Source organism: Pelodiscus sinensis, chromosome 23 (genome assembly GCF_049634645.1).
Source record: "Pelodiscus sinensis isolate JC-2024 chromosome 23, ASM4963464v1, whole genome shotgun sequence".
Lineage (NCBI taxonomy): Eukaryota > Metazoa > Chordata > Testudines > Trionychidae > Pelodiscus > Pelodiscus sinensis.
This window is the reverse complement of record NC_134733.1, coordinates 9,928,972-9,956,296: the sequence shown is the minus strand read 5'-3', so window position 1 is coordinate 9,956,296 and position 27,325 is coordinate 9,928,972. Positions and strand designations below refer to the sequence as shown.

Sequence of the window (27,325 nt, the reverse complement as noted above, 5' to 3'; positions counted from 1 at the left end):
TCCTCCAAACAAGCAGCAGAATTTTCAACAGGGCATGATTTCAAACTCCCGGTTGCCTCTGGGTCACTCCTAGAACAGCAGCAGGAATATAAAATAAAGATCCATGAGTATACTTAAGAACAAAGACTACAAATCTGACAGCAACAACTCCACCACATTTTGCAATGAAGTAAAATGGAGCCAGAAGGTAAACATCTACAATCCCCGATATTTAGGTGCCAGTCTATGCCAAACTAGTATTCTTAGACCAACAGCTTTCCGCTACCATTTCTGCTACCATCCTTCTCTGCTATTCATTTGCTCTGCTATTTATCTGTTCCTTCTCTGCAATTCATTTGTACCCTTAACTCCATTCATCTGAAGAAGTGGGTTGTACCCAGGAAAACTCAGGATACCATCTACATGTTTAGTTAGTCTCCGAGGATATGTCTATATTAGCCACCCTAGTTCGAACTAGGGTGGCTAATGTAGCCATTCGAGCTTGCAAATGAAGCCCAGGATTTAAATATCCCGGGCTTCATTTGCATGCTCTCGGGCGCCGCCATTTTTAAATGCCCAGTAGTTCGAACTATCTGCCTGCGGCTACACACGGCACGGGCTAGGTAGTTTGAATTAAAGCTCCTAATTCGAACTACCGTTACTCCTCCTGCAATGAGGATTAATGGTAGTTCAAATTAGGAGCTTTAATTCGAACTACCTAGCCCGTGCCGCGTGCAGCCGCGGGCAGGTAGTTTGAACTACCGGGCATTTAAAAATGGCAGCGCCTGGGAACATGCAAATGAAGCCCCGGATATTTGAATCCCGTGCTTCATTTGCAAGCTCGAATGACTACATTAGCCACCCTAGTTCAGACTAGGGTGGCAATGTAGACATACCCTAAGGTACTGCAAGACTGTTGTTTTTTAAGTTTATTCTGCTACCATTGAGCTACTTTTGTAGAGTCCTATACATGGAAACTCTTATCACTTGCCCACAATACTGCTGTGTGGAAACAAGGCATGAAAGAAGAGAAGAGCAGAACAACGATAGTTGGGGAGGGGAAGGGGGAGAAATGTACATGAGGAGGACTGGGAAGGACATTTTGTTTGACGCTTTAAAACGGTCACCCCTGACTGCACAGGGAGAGGTTATAGCTTGTCACCTGCTTCTTTTGAAAATACGTTTCCCTGCCAAATCTCCATCGTGTGTTGACAGCCAGCTCCGGCTGCGAGAGGCTGGTTCTGGCAAGGCCAGACTGACTCTGCGCTCTTGCTGAGACCTTCGTCTGTGCAAGCAGTCGGCCAAGTTGTCTGCATCTGGACACTGTGTGCGGTTTGCACAGGGCCATGACGACGCGCCTCGCCAGCTTTCTACCAAACAGGGAGCTGGTGCAGAGCGACGCTGCGCCAAGCGGAGCACGGGCACTTTCAGGGCCCCCAAAGCTCCTCAGAGCACGAGCTGCATCTTTGCTCCCTTGGCATCCGGTTAGCTGCACTGGTCAACATTACTCCTCTGTCTCTCCCTGGCCACCTCAAGTGGCATAAAGCACCAAGTAGGGGAAAGGGGGCAGGAGTGTGAGGGCTGAAGATGTGGCTGGTCCCTGAACAGGGAGGACAGAGGAAGAAAATGGCTGTTTGGGGTCCCTTCTCCAAGCAGGCTTAACACAAACAAAAGGAAGCATTTCTTCATGCAGCGCAGCATTACCCTGTGGAACTCCTTGCCAGAGGATGTTCTGAAGACCAGGACTTTACCAGGGTTCAAAAAAGAACTAGATAAATTCATAAAGGATAGGTCCATCAATACTTATTATCCAGGATGGATAGGAAATGGTGTCCCCAGCCTCTGTTTGTCAGAGGCTGGGAATGGGTGATAGAACAGGGAATCAAGTGATCCCTCCCCGTTCACTCCCTCTGGGGCACCTGGCATTGGCCACTGTCGGCAGACAGGATACTGGGCTAGATGGATTTTTAGTCTGACCCGGTATGGCCGTTCTTATGTTTCTGCCCCCGTGTCCTGGTTCAGGGACCAGTCCAACAGCATTTAAAGGATAACCCTGAGGTATCAGCCTGTCAGTGAAAACGGCACTGATCCTACCAACACGGCATCACTGCTCAACCCATCATGTCTCTTTCCAAGGAGCAAACCAGCCTTGTTTCCCCAAAGGGCTGTCTACTTCTCACTTGTCATAATTCTAATCCACATCTGAGCCTCCAGCTGCCTGTCTATTCCTTTAGCTGGCCGGGAGAGTAGCAAAATAGAGAGGCAGAAGTCACATCGGATGCACAGAATCACCGGCTGCTCTGACTGTTGGCTTAGGTATTGGATTCCTTTGGATCTCACAGGATAGTCATCTGGGAGTCCAAACCCCTCCAAAGCAGAAATTTTTACCAAACTGAACTGCTGGACTTTGTTTTTCAGACCCAATTTTACTCACAACCACCAAGAGTCCCTGTCTGAATCAGTGTTTGATTACATTCATTCTTCGCATTCTCTCCCCAGAGTAAAAAATGGGCCCTGATAAATGTTGCCTCTGTTAGCAACACAGAAGCAATTTGGTTTCTTTCGCCTGAGCAAGAAGAATGTTGCCAGCTCGTATGGCTTCGAAGGGTTGAGTCCAAACCATTTGTTACATACAGGAATAAAACGTGCAAGAAATATTTCAAGCAGTTTTATTAAGACCAGAGCCTCGGTGCTTTTCATAGAATCATAGAACACTAGAACTGGAAGGGACCTCAAGAGGTCATCAAGTCCAGTTCCCTGCCCTCATGGCAGGACCCAGTACCATCTAGACATCCCTGACTAACCTGCTCTTAAATATCTCCAGAGATGGAGATTCCACAACCTCTCTAGCAATTTATTCCAGTGTTTAACCACCCCGACACTTAGGATGTTTTTCCTAAAGTCCTACCTAAAACTCCCTTGCTGCAGTTTAAGCCCATTGCTTCTTGTTCTATCCAAGAGGCCAAGGAGAACAATTTTTCCCTCTCTCCTTCTTGTGATACCCTTTTAGATACCTGAAAACCGCTATCATGTCCACTCAGTCTTCTCCTTTCCAAACTAAACAAGCCCAATTTTTTCAGTCTTACATAAGAACACAAGAATGGCCGTACTGGGTCAGACCAAAGGTCCATCTAGCCCAGTAGCCTGTCTGCCGACAGTGGCCAGCGCCAGGTGCCCCAGAGAGGGTGGACTGAAGACAATGATCAAGCAATTTGTCTCCTGCCATCCTTCTCCAGCCACTGACAAACAGAGGCCAGGGACACCATTTCTATCCCCTGGCTAATAGTCTTCCTACATGGGTTATGTTCTCTAGACCTTCACTCATTCTTGTTGCTCTTCTCTGGACCTTTTCCAGTTTCTCCACATCTTTCTTGAAGTGTGGTGCCCAGAACTGGACCCAATACTCCAACTGAGGCCTAATCAGCACAGAGTAGAGAGGAAGAATGACTTCTCGTGTCTTGCTCACAACACTCCTGTTAATGCAGGAGTGATCCACATCTTTGAAGAGAGGGCAGCCCCAATGTAATACTAACAAAACCTCACAGCACCAGTGTTCCCTGTAAGCAGAGCGCTTAGGTGGCCACCCAAGAGAGAGTCAAATGCCACCCCAGTGATTAGCAGACTGCCCATTGTGCCCACAGCTGTTTCTAGGTTTCTGTTGGTGGTGCACACCCACACATCTCAGTGCACACAATAAAATGTATTCCTCACATGAACAGAAAAAAATTAGAAGAAACACTGCACAGTTCCATTGTGAGATGGGAATATTTACCTTGACCCACTTCCAGACTAATAAACACGGACACACAGAGAGCTTGCTAGAGAGACACACTGACGGGCTAAATAAGGCACAGAGGAGCCTTGTCTGAGTGGGAAGGTAGAATGCAAAGGTGCTGTCCCTGTAACCTACTAAAGTATAATGTCACTATGCAGCGTGGAACAAGGAACCATGCACGTCTTAATCTCTCCAATTTAAGGCAGCCTCACTGACAAACTGCATGTTTTAGTATCTACATGGGGTGGATCTGTCCCATGGCACTCCCACAAACGGAGCCTGCTAGAACCATCTACCTTAACTTCCAGTCAGCTGGTCAGTGTAGGATTTGCTGGTACCATGTCCCACTGTGACCAATCGAGACAGACTTTCTGCCCAGCTCTTGCACCTGAGTTTCTGCTGACTTAACCCAGGAGCAAATCTGGCTTGTTACACGTATCAAGGAGTTAAACAAAACGTAGCTTCAGCAGTAACATGAATGTTTCCTAGCCCAATGCCTTGGAAGAATTTGGCTCCCACAACAAAACCAAGCCAAGAGGTTTCATAACAAATGATTTAGCGTCATCAAATGAGAACACTCTTTCCATTCCATGAGTACATCAGGAAAAATGTTAAATTAGCAGCTACTAAAGTTAGATGAGTCAGCAAAACCTGATCACTTGCATTTAAGAGTTATCAGAGAGCTGGCCAAGGAGCTCACTGAATAGTTACTGCTGATTTTCAGTAAATCTTAGAACAATGGGCAAGTTCCTGAAGACAGAAAGCTAACATACCAACATTACAAGAAAGGATAAACAGGGTGAGTCGGCTAATTATAGGTCTGTGGCATGACATCGATTCCAGGCAAGATAATGGAGTGGCTGAGACAGGACTTGGTTAATAAAGCATTAAAGAAGAAGAATATAATTATCAGCAAGGCATATGGAAAATAGATCCTGTCAAATCAACTTGATATTCCTCTTATGAGATTACAAGTTTAGCTGATAAATGTAATGGTGTTGATTTAGTCTAGTAAGACATCTGTACGGCATTTAACTGAATACCCCACAACTTAATTCCTTTTTATTAAAAACGGCGTATGAAATTAGCATGGTGCACATTAAACTGATTTAAGACTGGCTCAATGGACAGTAGAACTTCAGAGTTCTAAGCATCGGAGTTACACAGTGACCAGTCAACCACACATTTCTCCATAGGAACCGGAAGTACGCAATCAGGCGGCAGCAGCAAACAGTAACCAATCACCTCACTCTCCCACAAGTACAGACAGTACAGGCTGAAGCTCCCTGGTCCAGCATCCTCGGGACCTGACTGGTCTGAACCAGGGGAGGCCAATACCGGCCTGGGTCTCGCTTTCCCTTGGCCACTGGAGGCTTCGCGTCCCCATCAGTCCTCTTGTCCAGCAATGCTCCTGTCTTGATCCAGCTGGTTTGTCCCCAGGAGTGCTCCTACGGGATCACTGATGATGCTAGACCAGGGAAGTCTGAATTATGAAGGTTCAGCCTGTACTGGGTTAAACATGAACTACTTAAAATATAGAGGGAAAGCAGCATTTTTCTTCTGCACAGTAAAGCATTAAAGCTGTACTAAATCAATGCTCAGATGTAAATTTTTGAAAGGACCACCATCAAGTTTTGTTCAGAGTGGCAAACATGTCAGTTATGAACTACCCCGATTCTCAAGCTGTTTGCAAGCGATGGGGAGCAGTAAATAAAGAGAGAGGCTAAGGTTACAGAGCGATCAGGATCACTTGGTTAACTGGGCACAAGCAAACACTAAGATATTTAGTTGTATAAAACACAATGCGGGAGCAAAGCATGTAGGTCATTCTTACAAGATGGGAGTCTCTATCCTGGGGAGCAGTGACTGAAAAAGATTTGGGGGTAGTGGTGCAGTGCAACCCTGTGGCAAAAAGAGCTAATACGATCTTTGGATGCCTACACAGGGGAACCGTGAGTAGATGTAGAGAGGTTATTTTATTTTGGTATTTGGCATTGGTAGCAAGTGGAAGGCAGCTTGGGTGAAAGCGATCATGAAATGATAAGAGTTCATGATCCTAAAGATTCATAGAAGGGAGAACAGCAAAATAAAGAGAATGGATTTCAAGGCTGCAGACGTTGTAAACTCAGAGAGCTGGTAGGTAAGGTCCCATGGGAAGCAAGACTCAGAGAAAAAAGAACTGAAAGACTGCCAACTGTCTTCAAAAGGGACAATATTAAGGGTGCAAGAGCACACCATGACACTGAGTAGAAAAGGTAGGAAGTATGGCATGAAATCACTGTCTTAACAAGGAGATCTTGAATGATCCAGAAATAAAAAAAGGAATCCTATAAAATGTGGAAAGTACAAAGGATGAATAAAGGAATAAAACAAATATGTCAGGGCAAGATTAGAAAGGTAAAGGTACAAAATAAGCTCAATCTTCTAGAGACATAAAAAGTAACAAAAAAACATTCTACAAATATATTAGAAGCAAGAGGAACACTGAGCAGTGGGCTTATCCTGTCCTTAATGACGAGGGAAAAGCAATAACAGAAAGTGTGAAAGTGGCAGAAGTGCTTAATGACTTCGTGTGTCAGGTCTCACCAAGAAGGTTGGTGACGACTGGATGCCCAACATGGTGAATGCCAGTGTATTCAGAAGTTGAAATAGGAAAAGAACAAATTAAAAATTAGACAAATTAGATGTCTTGAAGTCACCAGGGCCTGATGAAATGCATCTTAGAATATTCAAGGAGCTGACTGAGGAGATATCTGAGCCATTGGCTAACATCTTTGAAAAGCCACGGAAAACAGGAGAGATTCCAGAAGACTAAATAAGGCCAAATATAGTGCCCATATAAAAGGGAAATAAGGACAAACCAGGAAACTACATACACTCAGATTAACTTTGGTGCTAGGAAAGATAATGGAGCAAGTAATCAAGGAATCCATCTGCAAACATCTGAAAGATAGTAAAGATAAGTAACAGAATGGATTTGTAAAGAACGAATCATGTCAAACCAACCCAAGAGCTTTTTTTTGATAGGATAACAAACCTTGTGGATAAGGGGGAAGTGGTAGATATGGTATACCTAGATTTTAGTAAAGCGTTTGGTACAGTTTTGCACGGCCTTATCAACAAACTAGGGAAATACAACGTAGATGGGGGCTACTATAAGGTGGGTTCATAACTACTCTGTGAACAGTTATCCAACCAGTTATCAATGGTTCACAGTCATGCTAGAAGGGTTGAGTTCCACAGGGTCTGTTTTGGAACCGGTTCTGTTCAATGTCGTTATCAACAATATAAATACTGTCATAGAGCGTACACTTATAAAAAGTTTGCAGATGATACCAAGCTGGGAGGGGTTGCAACTGCTTTAGAGGACAGGGTCATAATTCAAAACGATCTGGACAAACTGGAGAAAAGGTCTGAGGTAAATAGGATGAGGTTTAATAAGGACAAATGCAAAGTACTCCACTTAGGAAGGAACAATCCATTTCACACATACAGAATGGGAAACAACCTTCTAGGAAGGAGTACTGCAGAAAGGGATTTAGGGGTCATAGTGGACCACAAGCTAAATATCGGAACATCTACACAGCAGTGTTACTTTGGAATAATTAACGTTATTCCGAAATAACACAGTGCGCGACTACAGTACAACCCTTTATTTCGAAATAACATTGAGCTGGAGGACTTCTTACTCCAACTCCTGGTAACTCATTTCACGAGGAGTAAGGAAAGTCAAAGGAAGAGTGTTGGTTGATTCTCCCCGATTTCTCCTCCTGGTCTTCCCCGGCTAGTTCCCGCCCCCTGCTGCCACCAGCTCTGCCTCCCGCTGGCTGGTTCCTGCTCCGGATCTTCCCCAGCCAGTTCTCCCTTCCTCCTCATCCTGAGCTCCCCCAGCCAGCTCTACCCCTGCTGGCCGCACCCCCTCCCCCGATATCCTGCGGCTAGCCCCATTCTGCCCGACCCCTACTCCCACCAGCCAGCCCTGCTTCCCATCGCCCTCCCCGCCCCATCTCCCCCGGCCAGCCCCGTTAGCTCTGTTTCCGGCCCCCACTCCCCCATCTCTCGGCCAGCACTGCTCTCCTCCCGGCCGGTCTCTCCCCCCATGAAGCGTGTCCGGTATTTCTTTTATGACTACCTGGTAACCCTAGCTGTGTCCAGTTTTGGTGCCCACAATTCACGAAGGATGCTGAAACTCTGGAGAGCCACAAGAATGTATAAACCTGCTTGAGTGTGATTGAGTGCCTTCGGTTTATCTATTCAGTTTAACGAAGAAAAAAAATCCTGCATACAGGCAGAGGATTAGACTAGATGGCCTTTCAGGTATCTTCTAACCCTATGGTTCTGTGATGCTAAGATTAAGGAGTGACTTGATTATAGTCTAGAAGGATCTATGTGGGGAACTAATATTTAGTAATTGTCTTTTCAGTCCAGCAGAGAAAGGTGTAACATGATCGAATGGCTGAAAGCTAGAGCTAGACAAATTGAGACTGGACAGAAGGCACACATTTCTAACCCTGACAGTAACTAACCAGGAAAGCCATTTACCAGGATCATGGGAATTTCTCTATCGTTGACCATTTTTAAATCAAGATGGGATGTTTTTCTAAAAGATCTGCTCCAGGAATTATTCCGAGGCAGTTCCCTGTCCTGCGTTAGACAGCGGATCAGAGAGATGTTCACAATGGCCTTTCCTCCTGACCTCTGAAAAACAAGAACCACCCCCTGGTTGCAACAGTGCCTGGAACACAGCAGGGTGACATTTACTGGGCATGTTCAAGAGGGCAAATATCACCTGACAACTCGTGCAGGTGAGGCGGCTTGCCTGGGACACATCAGAATGCTTGACAGAGGCCAGCTCCACCTGAGCGTTTGCATATTTTAACTCGGCAGGCTTGCCAGTCTTGTGACTTAAGCCTCCAGGGCCCTTAACAACCTAACCCCAGCTCCCCAGGGACCTATCAATGGGGCACTAACACCGAGATTGGCAGGACTCAAGCGAGAGTTTGCCAGCTTCCCGATTAGTGAGAACAAAGCCAGATCTTTTAATCTAATAACAATCCAATTACCACAGTGCAAACTCGTATAACAGTGATCTACTCAGCGGGTCTGCCCAGCTGCAATGCAAAACTTCTTCCTCCTGGAGACAGAGACACATCTGTGACATCTTTCCAAGAGCAAACCTCATAACGAGGGGTCAGATTCTGGAGTGAAACTTGAGTAACTTAGCCAAGGGGTTCTGAGTATAGGAGGGGCTCAGGGCTGTGGGAGGGGGCGTAGGAGGGGGTAGGCTCTGGGCTAAGGATGTGGGCTTTGGGGATGGGCTAGGAATGGGGGTGCAGGAGTGGGGGTTGGGGCTTAAGCATACCTGGGCAGGCTCCCTGCTGGGAAGAAAGGGAGAGGAGGGGCCCCTTTCCCTCCACTGCAGCAGCTCAGGGCTGGGGCTGGCCCTGGCAGCTTCCAGATTTGGGGAGAAGACCTCCCTCCCTGCTGCAAGGGGCTTAAATGGGAAATGGCACAGTTCTGGGAGAACTTAAGTATTGGGCCCTGGAATTTTAAATCGCCAATTCTCATCCCATTCTGGTCATTACAAAGCCTCACATGTGCTGCTTTTCCCTTGAGCATTTAACTAGCTGAGCCATACATGTACATGGAGGGCACTTTATTTCCAAGGGAACTGCACAGTAACAAGGATCCGAGGTCCCGAGTGGCAGGTAGGAGCCTAATTCCCATTAACTAAATGCCCCTTGGGGCTTGGGAAAAAAAAATCGGCTCCTGAACCTTTCACCTCTCAGTAACAGGCTTAAAGGCTCTCCCCAGATCAGGAGTGACAAAAGTCAGATGGTTGGGGGGGGGGAGGGGAGACGCGCCTGTGTGTGATGAGCTTGGCAGGTCTCCATTCAACCACCCTCAGTCCAAGCACAACTAGCCCTAACTGGCAATTTTCCCCGCACACTCACGTGAGATCCCAGGATTGAGGTTGTCCCTCCATGGTGAGATTTTGGGATATGGGAGGGTGACACTGACACTGTTGCTGCCACCTGTGTTGTGTGTAAAAAAAGGGATGAGCCTGCGGTGCTGTTAATGTCTCCTGGTCCTCTCATTCTGACCTATGACCTGCCCCCCTACCCCTATTTTGGCATTCTTTGCTCCCCATGCTTGGTCAAGTCCTGGGTCGTGTGGCCCTCCCTTGCCTAAAGGGACAAGACTTCCATGTCTGCGCTGGGCTCTGCCCACCATCCCACAATTTAAAAAGGCCAGCATGCATCACGCAGCATAAACTCACTCTGCACAGATCAATAAAAGCCCCTTTGCTCTGTTCCGGCTGAGCAATAGGTTATGGGCAAGAGACTATTTGCTCAGGCCTCGGGCTGCTGTGTGGGCCGTCACCTCTCTCCCCCTTCGCGGTGCAGAGGTGGGTCTCCCGTATCACCCTTCATTCTGTATGCATCCTGTGGTGCCTTAAACACACATGCTACAGCTCCCAAAGATTTTGGAGACTCAGCCCTAAGCCCCCCCTCCCGCCCCCGTAGAGGCTCCATTCAACTCCCAATCATCCTGAGGGATCCAGCCAAACTCTTGCACATGCAAAGCTAGAGCCAAAACTCATAACCCCCCTTTGTGGCCGTCAAATCACGCTACTGTCCTGCTAATTAGCAGGTGTCAAGTAATTAGCCAGGAGCAAACTATTCTACCTGCTGCCTGACATCGAGCCAGATCTGCCATCACAACCTGCGCTTAGTCTGAAAACACCGTCTCTTTCCCTGGCTGAAAACAAACCAGGTCTCAGTGCAACAACAATCGTGTATGCGGTGCTGCAGGTGCAGGCATGGATCACATACAGATAAATGGAACGGTTTGCTAACCTGCTGTCTTTGGAGTCTCATTGGCAAGCATTCAGATAGATCCCACTACTCTGTTCCTACACCGAACAAGCCAGGCAAGGCACTAATAGGAGAAGACAAGGTCGCCATCCGCAGGCAGCAATCCAGAAATTCAGAGTGAGTCATGGTACCATTCACCTCCACAAGGCGGTAGCTTGTTTAAACAGAACCCACCTCCCCAGTGATGGATAGTGTCCCCAGGACGCCAGGGGCGCTAGACATCTTGGCAGAGGCATTCAATACCTTGCAGGATCAGGACCATAGATGTGGATGAAACCTGACTGTATATGTGTGTGTGTGTGTGTGTACACACACACACACACAAGTGTGTTGCTTTCCTCTCCCCAATGCAGAGGTTCCTTCCCCCCCTCCCCCCCCAAAAAAACCCAACCAACCAACAAAACACCAACCCATATCTGGAGAAAGTGCAGGCCCCATCTACCTTTAATCTACCTTTAATACCAAAGCAGTGAAACCACAAAAGAAGCATAAAAGCCTTCCCTGAATCCTGGTTACTTACTTGAATAACTAGCCCATGCTGAAGCCTGCCTTTCCCTGGCTTCATTGCTACTGGTTCTTGTGCTAGCTAGATTAAAGCTAGCATGGGTACATCTGCATGAGTTGCTATCACATCCTGCCTCTCCACTGCAATGACTGCAGGAGCATCACAACCTTGCCATGCAGCACCACAGACACAAGACATGTGCCTAGCTGGCACGTGCACAGAAAGATCTCTGCGGTCATCTCAAACATAAGCAGCAACCCTACCAACTCCCATCTTCGTCTTGCATGCATAGCTGCGTCGGTGTCTAGCATGAAATGTTCTGCCAAGCCAAGTTAGAAGCATCATCTGCCAGGCTTCAGAAAGGGGCAGCCGCAGCAAAACAACATCTCACAAAATTTCCAATGCCACAATTTCCTCTACCCCCCCAAAAGGCCTCAAGTCCAGTGCCACTTTTCCCAGCGACACACTACCAATGGTTTAAATCCAGGATACCACACTTGCTTTTATGCTCAGGATACTGAGGTACATGTGCTTGCTGAGCTCCATCTAAGGACTATGAAAGTCAGCAGAAAGACTCACATTGACTTTGAATTACACCCTTGGGCAAGAGAGGTAAAGAACCAGGAAATAGCTCAGTTTATTTCTCCCATTTAGGAGACTGAGCAAACCGACTGACACCGAGCACAACTGGCTGGTAACATTTATGCTTCACTCCTGAAAACTATATGGTGTTTACTGATGATACAGTCACAAAGTTCAACTTTGGGCATTTCAAATCGAGGCAGGGTAAGACTAGAGAGGAGACTAGAAGGCCTCTGCACCTGGCATAGGGGTGCAGTGTAGTCTGGAAGCAAAACGTTTCCTTTGCTAGAAGCAATTTTAAGAGCTCCAGAGGTAGGGTGATCGGACAGAGAAAGAGGCAACTCTATCTGCAACAGAGGAATCATGCAAACCATCAATGAATTATTTGTACAATGGTGGCTCCTAGAAAGGTACCTCCCACAGGGCCCGTACGAACAACTAGTGAGACAGCCGCACAGGGTTTATAATCTTAAAGATCAGTGGGATGAAGTGGAAAGGGAAACATTAGCATGAAAGGGAAAGACTCTTGCTTTAGGTCACCCTTCAGGAGCAAAAAAATATATATATTACAGTCATAAAACGTGTAACACGCACTGCAATCTTTTGTATACGGCTTATTCATACTATACACATACTACCCAGCTCAGTATCCGTATGACCCATGCATTCTGCAGAGTCTTAGTTCTAGACTCTCAACACAGTTAAAAATGCAGTCTCTAGCCATGATATTCTGTTTCTGCTTCCTCAATGCACCCGTCAGAACAGACTCACTCGCATACGAGCATGTGCTGCATATTAATCACCTTCCCAATGCTTTATTTTCTAAAGATTTTGTAGGCAACATGGTTTCATACAGAGAGTTTGAGATTAGAAACACAGCGATGCGCCATTAACTCAGGGCAGCAAGGGGCAGGGGAAGACCCATGGCCGTGGGTGGATGTAGACTTAAAAGAATACACAATAAAAAGGACGGAGATTCAAGAGCTCTGGTACTAAAATTTGATTCTCGTTTGCAAGCTGAAGTTTTCCTCTTCCCCCACCTACTGGAAGCTAAAGTGGAGGGATATTTGCTCAGTAGAAAACTGCATGCGACGTGGATATAAATATCTGCCATTATTACTTTTTCTTGCATGCTTGAATCTCTTTGCACTCAAGGCTTGGAAAAGCACCTGAGTAATCATCACACCCTCCCCACCCCCTTTGTTTCTAGCAGGCATGTCAGGTCAGGAGGGGCACCAATAATTCCACAGGGGCAGGTTTCTGGAGCTCAAGTTGACAGGAAACAGCTGGTTTCTGGAGGCTCCTGGCCCTGAGGTTTGATGAAGAAGAGGAGAGCTCCCAGATGGAGGTGGGTGGAAGAGACACCAGGGACTATCACTCAGGGGCGTGACAGCGAGCTGGCATATATCTGCAGCAATTCGTTACAAGAGAGGAGCTGGCAAGCCTGCCTTTGCCAGGGCTGCTGGAGAAACTGCTAGAGAGGAACCCATGGGCGGGGGGGGAGAGGGGAGGCACAGCCCAGATTCTTAATACCCTGCTCAGTGGAGTATAACCTGGAGTGTTGTGTAGTCAAAGTATTTATTGATCAAACCCCAGGAAGCCAGGCAAGGCGTCAAGACCCCTGTCGGAGAATTTTCAAGGGGGCTGCATGGTCCCTTACAGAGCCTTGTCCATGGCCACCACAGCAGGCTTGGTGCAGAGCTCCCTCTCCTCAAGGTAGAAGGGAAATATGTGGATCAGCCAAGATATTGTTGAACCTTAAAAAGTGATGTAGTTTGAACCTGGGGTGCAGGGTTGGGCTGGGTCCTTGCTACTCCACCCACACCCCAGTTAGTAAAACGTGTGTGTGTGTGGGGAGGGGGGGGAATCTGTGTGAAAAACCCTCTAACAGAGGTCCCCTTATGGTCTTTTGGAACGGCAGGCAGCTGGGGGAGGAGGCCCAAGGGAGAGAGACCAAGACAGAGTTTGCAGGTTCTCCGAGGCAGACTCTGAACCTCGTTTCATCTATTACATTGCGGATGTTAAAGACAAGCCACTCGCTGAAACTTCAGACAAGATTTTGTCCCAAAACACCATCCCAGAAATACTGCAAGGAGGGGCTACACCAAATGCAGCAAATTCTGCAGTAGGTCCTCTTGTAAAAGTGTTATGTTTCTAGCTTTCTTCTAATAGTTACAAATGCTCTATACTCCCTCCCTACCAACACACCCTGACTCTGGCTACAGTACGGTTAATGCTCCACTGTAGAGAACAAAGAGGCAGGAAACCTGACATCTTTCCCTTTATAATTTGTCCCCATTTTATGAGCTGGGGAGTAAACAAATTCAAACAGAGTTCCCCTTTAGTGCCCAGCCTCTTGAAACGACTGCTACCTACTCAGCACAAAATGTCCTATTTGAAGTTTAGCAAGAACCGAAGATGGCAGAGTTTGCATTCAGCGTTTCCAAAGAGTATCCAGGTTCAAACACTGGCACAAAAACTCAGTCATCTTTGTTCCCCAACACCCTGCAACAGATTTTCAGAGGACCCGTTTCACAGAAGGGTGTATATATATGAAAAGAAAAACAGGTAACTGGACACAGAGAGACTTGCATACCATTGGGAATCACTGCGGAATGGGTACGTATTCAAGGGCTTAAGAGATAGGGATTCTATCAACACAGGTCACGTTTTTTCCTTGCCAATCATAGCTGTGTCCTTTAAGGTTTTTTTTCCTATTTTTCAAGCTGTTTATGAGAAATAAGAATACAAATGTTTAAACCACTTCCCTCAGAAACAAAATGCCCCCAAATGTGTCTACCAGATAGGAGCAATTGTCCCAGATTCAAAAGTACCAGCTCCCTACATCACTCTGTTATGAAACAAAGAGCCCAAACCAGCAGTTTTTACTGTGGTGTGAAGTCCCAGTGACCTAGTGGTTACTTTTTAGCACAGGACCTAGAAACCCGCTGATCAAGTGTGGCTCCCAATAGGGACATCAGAGGAGAGAATCAGGTCCGTACTCTCTGATGTTGCCGATTGTTTCAAGGACTGTGCAGTGCCACATTTCTTTTTCCCTCATCGAGGCTGGACATTCGTTCTCTCCTTCCCCGCTTCTAGTTCAGATTAATGAGTTATCGCCTGGAGGCCAGCTTTACACTGGGAGAGAAAGTCTAAGATACGCAACACCAGCGACGTGAATATTCTCCTGTTGACTTCCCTTACTTCTCAGTGACGCGGGCTCCGTCAGCAACCAATTTAACAGGTCCTGGCTAGACCTGCTAAATTCAACCCTGGAAGACTGATCTCCAGAGTGTCGATCTCCGGGTAAGTCTAGACAAGGCCTTTGTGAGAAACGGAGGTTTTGCTCATTGTGGCATTGCAACAGAGGGGTGTATCCAATGATTTCCAGCAGACAAACAGGAGGAGCTCTGCAGCACCCATCCAGGAGAAGGGGATCCCTGATCCCTTTAGGACAACGAGAGGGAATGCCTGTATTGCAGCTGACCTCAAGGATGCTGCTAGAAAGGCAGAACAGTGAATAAATACGCAAACTGCTGGCTTTTCATACTGCGGCCCCAGAAACTGGGGGGGGGGGGGGGGGGGGCGGAAATCAACAGAAGGGAGCCCAATGGAACTGCACAAATTGGAGAGGGCAGGTCACATTTCCAAACTGATGCAATATTGTAAACCCGAGACAGGTGGGGGTGGAGAACAGAAAGCACCACAGATGCCGCCAACCATGTACATGAACATCTGCATTAGGCAGGAAAAGGAGCAGACTGATGTGAGCCAGCAGCCAAGGAGGGCAGCCCATGGTATCCCACACAGCAGTGGATGGAGGTTTAAAGCTGGGATGAACCCCTGAGATACGTATCGCAGCTCTGCCCAGCTGGCAATTGGTCCAGAAGTCTTAGAAGCTGAACTGCACCTTACACAGCCAGGACCCCTCCTGGCTTCAACGGTGAGACACAAGATGCTACTCGATGTGAGACAGGACATGGCAATCCAGCACCCTAGCAGCCAGCTGTGCCAGAGGCAGATTGCTGGTACCTCCAGCTGTCCATCCACCAGAAGGCACTGCAAGTGCAGCAGGAAGGACGGTGGTGAAGGAAAACTGAGGGGGGGGGGGGGGAGAAGGAGTGTGAACTGCACTTTTTCAAAAGTGAGTTCACAGGTATGGGATGATGTGCACAAGAAGCGGGAGACTCTATAGGGGAGGAGCAGGAAGGATGAATGAGAAAGGAAAAGTGAACTGTCCCCATTGCCTCAGTGGTAGCAGGAAGGAAATGAGAGCACGACCCTATTTTGGTGGTGCTAATCCTTAGATGCTTTCAGACAAGGGCTGGACAGACAGGATCAGACAGGTGGATAGAGTTGCCAGATGGTTTCTGAAAAAATACCGAAAAAGAGACCCCCGAGAGTTGTTAGGCAAAAAAAATAAAAATAAAAATAAATTTAAAAAAAGTGTGGCCCCTTTAAGAACTGCTTTTGAGGCTTTTTGGCCCTAACAGGCTGCCTCCCTGCGCCAGGCCGGACAGCTCCCCTGCGGAACCCGGTAAGCACCCGAGATTTTTGCCTCCTGGCTGGGGGAAAAAAAACAAACCTCAAGAGATACTGGACATTTCAGGTGTCTGGTATTTTCTGAATTTTTTACACCCGTCAGGAGGTGAAAATACCGGACTGTCTGGTTCAATGCGGGTCACCTGGCAACCCTACCAGTGGACCATCCAGACCTGAGTCCGGCTTCCAGCAGTGGCCCACACCAGTTGCATCAGAGAAAGTTACCAACAGACACCCAGGAGAGAAAGTGGCATCATCTGTCCCTCCATGAGGGTCTCATCCCAACACTGAATAGTCAGAGATTGGCTTAAACCCGGAACCAGGAGGCTTTTAAAAAGAGCCTGGAAGATGTATGCAAGACACAACTTTTATAACTCTGGATTTACTTGCTAGCCCTAGACATATCCATTCCCTGCTCAAATGTCACTAAAAGCCTCAGTACCAGAGGAGGGTAAACAGATCAGAAGGATTTGCCACTCAGTGTTATTTACAATCTGGAGAACAAGAGCATAAATACGCCAGCAAAAGCCCACTGAAGATTTTTAGCTGTCTGTCTTTCTAAAGCATCTCGGAAGCCAGCGTCACGTGGTACAGCACACATGCTGAGTTAGTACTTCAACTTGGAGGGATGTATATTGAGAAGAGGGTGGGGGAAGGGGACACATTGCCTTATTCTCCATCCCAAATGGGCAGCTGCGTCAGGAAGGCAAAATGGTTCGCATACTTTAAATGTTTCCCTTACGAAAACTGGCTAGGACGGGCTCTGTAAATTATTTAGCAATAAAATCACTAACTAGGAACAGTTGGACTTCGGACGAGGGATTTCATTAAAGTCCAAAGTGCTCTTTGAATTCCTAGCAAAACGATCATAAACAGGCGTCCAAGGGCAACGTGACACCTTGTGATACTCTGCCAATGCTATGCTACAGTTTCTCAGGGGCGTGAATTAAGCTTCTAACTTCCAGCATTTGGGATCATTCAAGAGAACACAAGTAGCAGTCATCCATATCCAAATATGCGGCAATCAAAGCCGTCATCTGGAAGTTGATCCCTGGGTGGGCGCCACGGGAAAAAACAGCTTGTGTCTAGTGAATTTTCCCACACTCTGGTTACTGAAAAATTTCCAAAAAGAGGGGCTGGAAGAACACTGAGAAGAACAAATCAGTCATCTTGAAAATTCACCACTATATTTTAAAAGTCGCCAAATATTTTAGGGCCAAACTTAGACCAGATGATATATTTTATAATCTATCAGGTGAATTTAAGATTTGAACCAATATTCAAGAGGAGACGAAGGGAGGATATGATAGAGGTCTATAAAATCATGACTGGTGTGAAAAAAGTGAATAAGGAAAAGTTATTTACTTATTCCCACAATATAAGAACTAGGGGTCGCCAAATGAAATTAATAGGCAGCAGGTTTATAACAAACGAAAGAAAGTTTTTCTTCACTCTGCTCAGTCAACCTGTGGAACTCCTTGCCAGAGGATGTGGTGAAGGCTAGAACTTTAACAGGGTTAAAAAAAAAAGAGCTAGATATATTCATGGAGGTTAGGTCCTTCAATGGCTATTAGACAGGATGGGTAGGAATGGTGTCCCTAGCCTCTGTTTCTCTGGAAGTGGTGACGGGAGGGATCACGCAAGCATTACCTGTTGCGTTCCCTCCCTTTGGGGCACCTGGTATTGGCCACTGTCGGCAGACAGGACAGTGGGCTGGCTAGAGCATTGGTCTGACCCAGTATGGCCGTTCTTATTTCTTATCTCAGCCAATGAACCCAGTGTAAGGGCCCTGATTTTCTTCAGCCAGCAGTGGATCAGACATTTAGTGCTCATTAACGAGTTGACCTGGAGCTGGTTTACACACAAACTTGCACTTATCTACTATATATTTGAAAGGGTTTGTCTATCAGTGAGTGTCTGTCTGTTCAAGAACTTCTCCTAAACAGTGAGAGCTAGGACCATCAACTTTGATATGCAGTTTCCTCTTGCCATAACTTAAAGGTCAAAAACATACAGAAAAGAGAGAGAGAGAAAATCACCAGGGAGTTGCAGGAGGCTGGCTGGGGGCATGCCCACTACATGTGGGACTGTTCCAGCCCCAAGCGTCCCACCCCTGGGTGCCCTTTAGGGAGGGGGCTGAGGCAGGAGTCATGCAAGAACATTGCTGGTTGTTTCCCTTTGTCAGGGAGTGAGGGGAAAATGCAGACTTCGCTGCATTCCTTACTCTGGCTAGGTAGCATAGGGGGGCAAATGAACCTGGACTTGCAGTGGCCATGGAGAGGTGCTTCTCATCTGGTCCTAAGGTATTACAGTGAGAGAGGGCTGGGGTAGTCCTCTCTCCCCAGGGCAGCCTGCATAATGAACCCCTCATTCCCAATCCCACCCCAAAGCAATAATTTAAATGAAGAATGTACATTTTCAGTTTCTCTTTAAAAAATTGAGTTAAGGACCTGAGCAACACCAGGTAGATCTTTCTAGATTAACAAAATAAATTGGATTCTTAAAAAGTTGATTTGTTACCCAAAATCAGCTCAATTGTCTTAGTTTAGCCACTTTCATTCCCAAATGTTTCTCCACATACAGGCTGGTTTCAAAACTGCTACGTCAGCAGCTTGAATTCACACTTTTGAAACTCTGGCACAAGTGGAGACCATCCCATGTAAGGCAGGTCTGGCTAGAGTCAGCATATCATAGGCTGACCTACTAGAGACATTGTTTTTCTGGCGTTTGTTTCCCTAGCTGGTCCCTCTGGCAACCAGCTTTTCCATCACAAATAGCCACCAATGACGGAAACACAGTAGACAAAATGACCTTAAAACACAGAGCTTTTTCCTCTAGTAACAATTATGGTGAAATTGCTTTTCTTTTTGGAATAGCTGGTAATTTTATGGGGTACTTAGAACAAGAGCTATTCTTAGTTATTCCTTGGAAAATGATTGATTAGCGCACAAAAAAGAAACCCAAGAGAACCAGCTCTCATTAAAACAGAAGCTGTTCTCTAAGCTACGTATTATTTCTCCTCTACCACAGAGAAACATTTAAACTTTGGTATTTCTGTGGCAGACGCTGAGGGTTTTCAGTTGGGGAAAATACCAACACAGCTTTCATTGCCAGCTAGAATTAGAGACGGGCTCTGTGACAACACGCTAAAAGCTGGGAACAAGGTATACTGTCCAATAAAAGTTACCAGAATGAAGTCAGTCTCAGGTGGTGTCTGGTAAGGTAAGACCTGAAGACCCTTCTAAGACCAGATTCCATAGCTTACTGGTATGTATGGCATGTGCCTGCTTTTTGTTTCTTTTTCTCATGTTTGTACGGGCTTCTTTCCCTTCTTGTTTGATTTGGCCTTGTATCTCGGGGGCCTGAGTCTCCATCCCATTATGCCAGTTTTAATCAGCAAGCTAAACCAGCTTAACATTGGAGCAATGGAAGAGAGAATCGAGCTCCTCGATCTTTGTGATGGTCTTGGACCTCGACAGCTGTATGTCCCAAACCCACGCAGGTAGGTGGGATTCACTTCAGGTGTTTGGTTTGGCCAGTTTCTTGATCTCTGAATGGAAAATAGAGAGGACAGGTTATGGATTCAAAGTGATCTGGATCGCCTGGTATACCGGGTATAAAGTATTTTAATACAGCTAAATCTATGCCCACATCTAGGAGCAAAGAACGCAGGCTACTCTTATAGGATGGCAGATTCTATTCTGCAAAGCAGTGACTCTGAAAAAGATTCTGGGGATCATCAGCTAAACAGGAGTTCCCAGTGCAATGCCGTGGCCAGAAAAAGCTAATGTGATGTAAACACAGGGGAATCTCAAGTAGGAGTAGAAAGATTATTTTACTTTATATCTGGCAATGGTGCGACACGGTGTCCATTCTGGTGTCCAAAATTTATGAAGGATGTTGATAAGGATTCAGCAAAGATCCATAAGAACGATTAAAGGATTAGAAAACATGCCTTGTAGTGACAGCCTCAAAGAACTCTTTATCTTAACAAAGAGAAGGTTAAAGGTGACTTGTCTTCAATCTATATGTAGAGCTGCACTGGGAAGCAATATTTAGTAACGGGAATGGTAAAACGTAGTCAGTGGGAGCTGCAAGCAACTGTACCTGCGGATGCTCAGGTAAATAAAGCACCTGGTGACCCAGCACTGGAAAACCCTGGAGAACCTCATCCGGTCTGCGGCCACTTATTATCCACCCCTCATCTAGATGCTGCTGCTGGTCATTTCTGGCCAACAATCCCTGGTATAAACAAGCCCTGAGTGTATGGAGAGGTCAGTTATCCCCTCTGCTCAATGCTCCTTTTGTATTTCAATAAAATCTACATTAACATGCTCTACTCTCTTTCAATGCTTCCCCCCCTCCCCTTAGTAAACATTTTCACGTACTACTGATCAGTCAGTGCTGTGCCAGGCAGGCCACTGACAGAATTAATTGAGTTTTAATAAATCACAGGCTGGCAAGGATTCATTGATCAAAATTATACAAACTGGTAAATGGTTTCAGTTATTTTTACCAAAGCATTTTTCCATTTCACCTCCCAGAAGCAACACACGTTTGTAATTGGCTCCCAACAAGTTTCCATCGCATGATGACTGTAATCACAGGCTAACAGATTGTACAGAGCAGCGTGACTTTTATTTGCATGAAGCACATTAGAAGAATAACTAGACTTTAGAGAAAGGATTTTTTTTGCCTTTAAAACCAGTGAAGAAAAGTATTGCTCCACCAAATCGAGATGATCACTTACGCCTTCCATTCCCTGTTGAGCCTTACACGTGTGGCCTACGGACCTCAAATTCGGCTGTTAAATCTCTATTGAGGTACCTCAATGACTCACTTTTCAAAAAGATGCTGAGCACCCAACAGCTGCCATTTGTGCTGTCCTGTCTGTAGGATGATTTGGGATGGCTGCCCCAGGGCCCCGTGTTTTAGGGGACCCTGAGACCATCGCCTCAACCCTCATATGGACAGGCCCCGGGGAATTACTTGTGGGGAGGGGCCAGATGTGTAGTGGCAGCAGGGGTCACCTTCCTACCCCCCGGCACTCACCACGACAGTGGAAACTGGAGCAAGCCAGCCACCTGCGTCACTCCACTGTGCCACCCCAGAGAACCAGCTGTGCTCAGCTTCACCGTGGCAGTGGGAAGCAGAACGCTGCGGCCCTAAGGCACTCTGCTTCCCACTGCCATGGAGAAGTAGGGAACGGTGGGCTGGAAAAGGGCAGCGGGGTGGAGTGGAGCAGGCTGCTAGGTCGCTCCAGCTCCCACCACCACAGTGAGTGACCCCGCCCTAGGGTTGTCAGATGGTTTAACAAAAAAATACTGAACACTCTTCCCCCCACCCCCGCAAAAAACAAAAACAAAAAAAAAAACCAAAACAACCCCCCTGCCCAGTTTCCCCTTTCAAGAGCAAAGAGAACATTGTCCTTTTAAGGTGGCCATTTTGAAGTCTGCTGAGGACGCTTCATCCTTCCCCTACCCCAGCCAGGAAAAACAGAAAATACCGAACATTTCACATCTGCAAAAGCGACGAAGAGTCCTGTGGCACCTTATAGACTAACTGAAGTGTAGGAGCATAAGCTTTCGTGGGCAAAGACCCACTTCGTCAGATGCATGTAGTGGAAATTTCCAGAGGCAGGAATAAATATGCAGGCCAGGATCAGGCTGGAGATGACCAGGTGGATCCAATCAAGGAGGATGAGGCCCACTTCTAGCAGCTGATCTGGAGGTGTGAATTCCAAGAGAATAGAAGCTGCTTTTGTAGTTAGCAAGCCATTCACAGTCTTTGTTTAATCCAGAGTTGATTGTGTCAAACTTAAAGATGAACTGTAGCTCAGCAGATGAGCAGATGAGACTACCTAAAGGAGGCTGCCAGACAACTCTCCAATACCAACTTCTACAGGCCACTTTCCTCAGATCCCACTAAGGAATACACTAAGAAATTGCACCATCTGCTCAGGACACTCCCCAAACAAACACAGGAACAAATCGACACACCTTTAGAGCCCCGACCAGGGTTGTTCTATCTATTACCCAAGATCCACAAACCTGGAAATCCCGGAACATTGGTAATGGCCCCCCTTAGCATATTTAAAATTATAAACAGACCTATTCTTCATATTTCTAACTTCACATACAGGGACAATACACTCACAAAAATAGAGTGTACACATTCAGCAGATGGTAACTTTAAAAATGGTATCTTACGTGTCACATTTTGCCTAAAGCAACTTCATGTTATGCACATTCATATTAATAAGCCACTTGTCACAAAGTGGGGTAGGAGGGGGTGGGGTGGGAAGGGAGTGACAGGATTTTCATAAAGTGATCCAGGAATTGGAAGATACTTGCTTTACGAAAAACGAAGGAAGATGTTCAACCAGCATAGCTAGCGTTTCCTTCTGTGCAGACCACCTCGCCCACTGTCTCCTGCTACCAGTCAAGCTGCTTCTCTCCCCATTCTGTGACCACCTCATTTCAAAACTGGGAGTAAGTGGACTTTTCACACCTGCAGTGTGGCTCTTGGTGATGCTGATCACTCCCTGTCAGCAATTCAAGAAAGAGGGGAGCATTCACTGAGGGCACATCAATGATGACACCTCAGGCTGTGGCTGGCTACAACACGGAGCATGCCATGGTATGTGCTGGGAATTAATAAGATCACACTTTCCAATAAACCAATGTGGGACAATTCCAATATGAGCAGCAGATTTAAAAGGGCTTTACCCTTTGCATTCTTCTCTTTCACTTGGTTCTTCTTCCCAAAGGGTTCAACACAGAGGGAAACTGAGTGGAATAATTATTCTGCAGCAAAGTGTCCACACGGGAGAGTTAAAGCGGCATAGCTACAGTAGAATAATTATTCAGCTAGCACTATGCCAGTCAATTTCCCCTTAAAGACAAGCCCCTAGTTTAATGGCAGTTCATTCTTCAACTCCTGAAAATATTAGCAATAGATAGCTACGGAATTAATGCACATATAAGATTTCTAGATCAAACGATGAAGGCTACAATACACTTTGAAATAACAGCTAACTATATATTGGTTTCCCAAGCATCGTGTGGCGGATTCCATGTATTTTAGGCTTTAAGACCGGATTCGTGAGGATAGATTTATCTATGTAAATCATGGAATACCATTTTTAAAAGATGTGAATTTAAAAAAAGGGCAGTTAGGGCTAGGGACATGAAAGGTTAACGGATTAGCATCATCCTTAATGAGTGATGCTTACCGGTTCTGGTTAACCATTAACCAGTGGGGGGAGGAGGGGGAGCGGCTCCCCACCAGTCACAAGCAGGGGGCTGCTCCCGACATCAAGAGTAGCTAGCGATGAGTCTGGGTACCCTGCAGGCAGGGGCTGCTCTGGCCAAGTTGGAACAGCCTCTGCTTGGGGTAGGGAGGTGGCCTCCCAGCCCAGCCTCTCCGCCCATGTCCCCTTTAATCGGTTAACCGGTTAAACATAATGCCTGTACAGAACTAGGATTCTATTTTCAGCAATTTACCTAAGAAGATGGTCTACAGAACACTCACTCTGAACTAGGGATGTTAAAGGTGGGTAATTGGGTAACCCGGGAGCGGGATAGGAGCCTGCATGTAACCGTGTAAACAGATATCCTATTACAACCCGACTCTGTACTGGGAACTCAGGCTCTAATTTGCATTTTCATATCTTTTTTTGTAAGTTACTGATAAGATGTATGTGCTTTTAAGTCAGATATCAGGAAAAGCTTTGTAATTGCAAGGGGAGTGGTGCTCTGGAATAGGCTTCTAAGGGTGGTTGTGGAATCCCAGTCATGGGAGAGTTTTAAGATCAGGTTGAACAAACACCTGACAGCGACGACGGTCTAAGTCAGGGGGAGGAGGGGAAGCAGGGAACCTATGGCTGCCGGGGGGGAGGGGGGGAGAAGAGGAGAAGAGGGGGCAGATGCAGCCCCCGGCTTGCTTGGATCTGGCCCCAAGGTTCAGGGCTCTCCCCACAACATTGGATTGCTAGCACTCCAGGCCTGTGCCCCATCCCTCATGCAGACCCTATACCCCAACTCCACTTCTGCAGCCTCCCTCCTGCCCAGACCCCATGTCCCAAGCCTGCTTCCCGGCAGCCCCTTCCCACACACTGAACTCCTCATTTTTGGCCCCACCCCAAAGCATAGGGGGATTCCACAAAAATCTATTAGTCCCCCGCCCCACAGGCTCTCGTCGGGGAGAGGAATGTGGGTTTTGTTTTTGTTCTTCTCACTTTTGCACAGCCCCCGACTGATTTTTTTTATGGGTCAGCGGCTCCCAACCCAAAAAAGGTTCCCCGCCCCTGGACTGGGTATATCTGGTTCTGCTTCAGCACAGGGGGCAGGAGCAGATGACCTTGTGAGGTCTGTCCAGCCTTACATTTCTATGATTCGCTGACCAAGATAGGGCACCTGAATGGACCAGCCAACCATTTCACCCAGCAGACCTTCCAAATAACGGGTCTGATCCTGAGAAGTGTTCAGCATCCTTAACTTCCATTGGTTTGAAAAAGCAAAACAAGAGTATTCCTCAAGGACCATCACTGAACTCATAGGGCAAATATCATGGCTTCAATTCAGCCATGCTTGTGGATTAAAGATGGCAAGATGTAGTCCAGGGCTTCAAAAAGTCCACATCAAGCCTCATTCAAATGAGCGGCTGTGGGGTAGCAAAGGCCATTGATTGGTGGGTAAATCACTGACATTCAGTGGTCGTTCATCTGGATCCAGTAGATCTGATCCTTCAGGGTCACTCATTACATCATGTCTGTTGAAAACATGCTCTGGAAGGGCCTGTCTACACTAGGAAACTATTTTGAAAACTAAAATTGATTTAATAACTCCTGAAAGAACAAAATGGAAATAGCGTGTCCTCACTACATGGGAGAAGGAAATACAGAAAGGCTACGTCTAGACTGGCATGATTTTCCGGAAATGCTTTTAATGGAAAAGTTTTCCGTTAAAAGCATTTTCGGAAAAGAGCGTCTAGATTGTCACGGACGCTTCTCTGCAAAAGCACTATTTGCGGAAAAGCATCCGTGGCCAATCTAGACGCGCTTTTGCACAAAAAAACCCCGATCGCCATTTTCGCGATCGGGGCTTTTTTGCGCAAAACAAATCTCAACTGTCTACACTGGCCCTTTTGGGCAAAAGGGACTTTTGCCCGAACGGGAGCAGCATAGCATTTCCGCAAAAAGCACTGATTTCTTACAGTATGAAGTCAGTGCTTTTTCAGGAATTCAAGCGGCAGTGTAAACAGCTGGCAAGTTTTTCCAGAAAAGCAGCTGATTTTCAGGAAAAACTGGCCAGTTTAGACACAGCCAAAATGCTTATTCCCCCCCCCCCCCCAATTTTTCATCCAAATTTTGAAATTCATTCAGACAGCTCTGATTTGTAATTCTGAACAATAAAGTTTGAAAAATAAACCCCCTTAAAGGTTGTGCTTGTTCATGTGTCACTCAGAAAGGTGATTTTTTAAATTAAAAATGTAAAATGTTCTGTGAGCAGCTGCAGGCTTCGTGTAAGACTCATCTAATCAGGAGCCATAAATAATGCCGGTTGACTTCTGCAACTGAAACCCAAGCAATAGATCAATTTCACCATGCCAGCTGACTTCAGTAGGAATTGGTTGAAGCCACCTACCCATAGAGTTCGGTGACCAAATTTAAAATAATCTATATTTTTCAGAGTCCAAATTACTGGTTGTGTGTTTCACAATGGAATCTCACACACACAGTCAAATGAACTCTACAGAGAAGGTGTAAAAATCTTTATTGCATCAAGCAATTTGCTACTGTAAGGAACATTTTGTTTATTGGGGAGGAGGAATATATAGCCTAATTGATCATGCCAAAGATGCTGATGAAGACATTCCTCCATTCCTGCTGGAGTTGTTTGTTTAAAATGTTCTCATCTGGCTGAAAAATCCCGTTCACACAAAGAAAGCAGAGGCAGTGAAGCGGACAATAACCATGAAAAAAAAAATGCCTGTGAAGTGCTACATAAAAGATGTGATAGGTCAGTTTATAGCGTTACTATTTTGTCATGACCACATTACACAGTGCCATGAGTACGCTCTGCTTGTCTCTCCTAGACAAGTGGCAATAAAGTTTTTATAGCATCCAACTCTGTCATGTATTCAGTTTATGCCATTTATATCCAATTAGACAATTTGTTAATAGGTTTCCTTTGTTCTGATTTAGTCTCACTTGGATTTTAAGGAAATTATTAATTAGCCTCTCCAAGCTTCCATTTCCCTATCTGTAAAATGGGGTAATAATAGTGACCTGTCAGTGTTGTGGTGAGGCTTAATTAACGTTTGCAAAACATACTGAGGTCTGGCCTACACTACAAAGTTAGCTGCAGTGTTATTGAAGCAGAGTTGATCCAGGATATTAGAGTCATGGTGCAGGAGGTAATCTCTTTTATGCTGGACCAATAAAAGCTATTATTTCACCCACTTTGCATTTCTACAAAATTAGGTCTTTGAACTACATCACTCAAGGCCATGAAAAATATGTCTTGTGCAATGTAGTTAAACCAACGTAAGCCCCTAAACTGATCCCATTAGGTCAACAAACTGGCTACCACCTGTAGATGGAAGAACCCCTTTCATCGCTGTAGTGTCTACACTTGTAATATCTATAGCTTAGCACTGCAGATGTGCCACTGTAGAGTATCTAGTATAGACATATCCTGAGATCACCCAATGGAATGCACTATTATGTTTATTTAAGGCTTATCTTCACTATTGGGGAGATCGATGCTTTTGCAATTGATCAGGTGTCAATTTAGTGGGTCTAGTGAAGACCAGCTAAACCAACAGCATAACATTCTCTGGTCAACCCCAGTACTCCAGGTTCCAAAGAAGGGTAAAGGTAAATCACCCGAGAACATCTCCCAGTGCAGTAAGTCAACCTAAGCTACGTTAATTCCATTTAAGTTACTCACGGAGCTGGAGAAGCGTGATTTAGGTCAACTTATCCTGGCAGCAAAGACAAGCCCGAAGACTAATCAAAATGTTCCTAAAACATCAAATTCATACTTTTTTGGCCAGCCC

The 27,325-nt window shown here is 46.1% G+C and overlaps 1 protein-coding gene across 8 annotated transcripts in view; it reads right to left on the bottom strand.

Moving 5' to 3' along the window:
* KAZN (kazrin, periplakin interacting protein) overlaps positions 1 to 27,325 on the bottom strand; it is an 846,942-nt gene that overhangs the window by 163,509 nt on the left and 656,108 nt on the right. The window contains exon 2 of one of the 8 annotated variants that reach the window (XM_075906500.1): positions 9,709 to 9,789. The exons of the other annotated variants lie outside the window; for them this stretch is intronic. Within the exon in view, the coding sequence (XP_075762615.1) occupies positions 9,709 to 9,789 (81 nt within the window). The remainder of the gene's footprint in view (positions 1 to 9,708; positions 9,790 to 27,325) is intronic. 8 annotated transcript variants of the gene reach the window in all.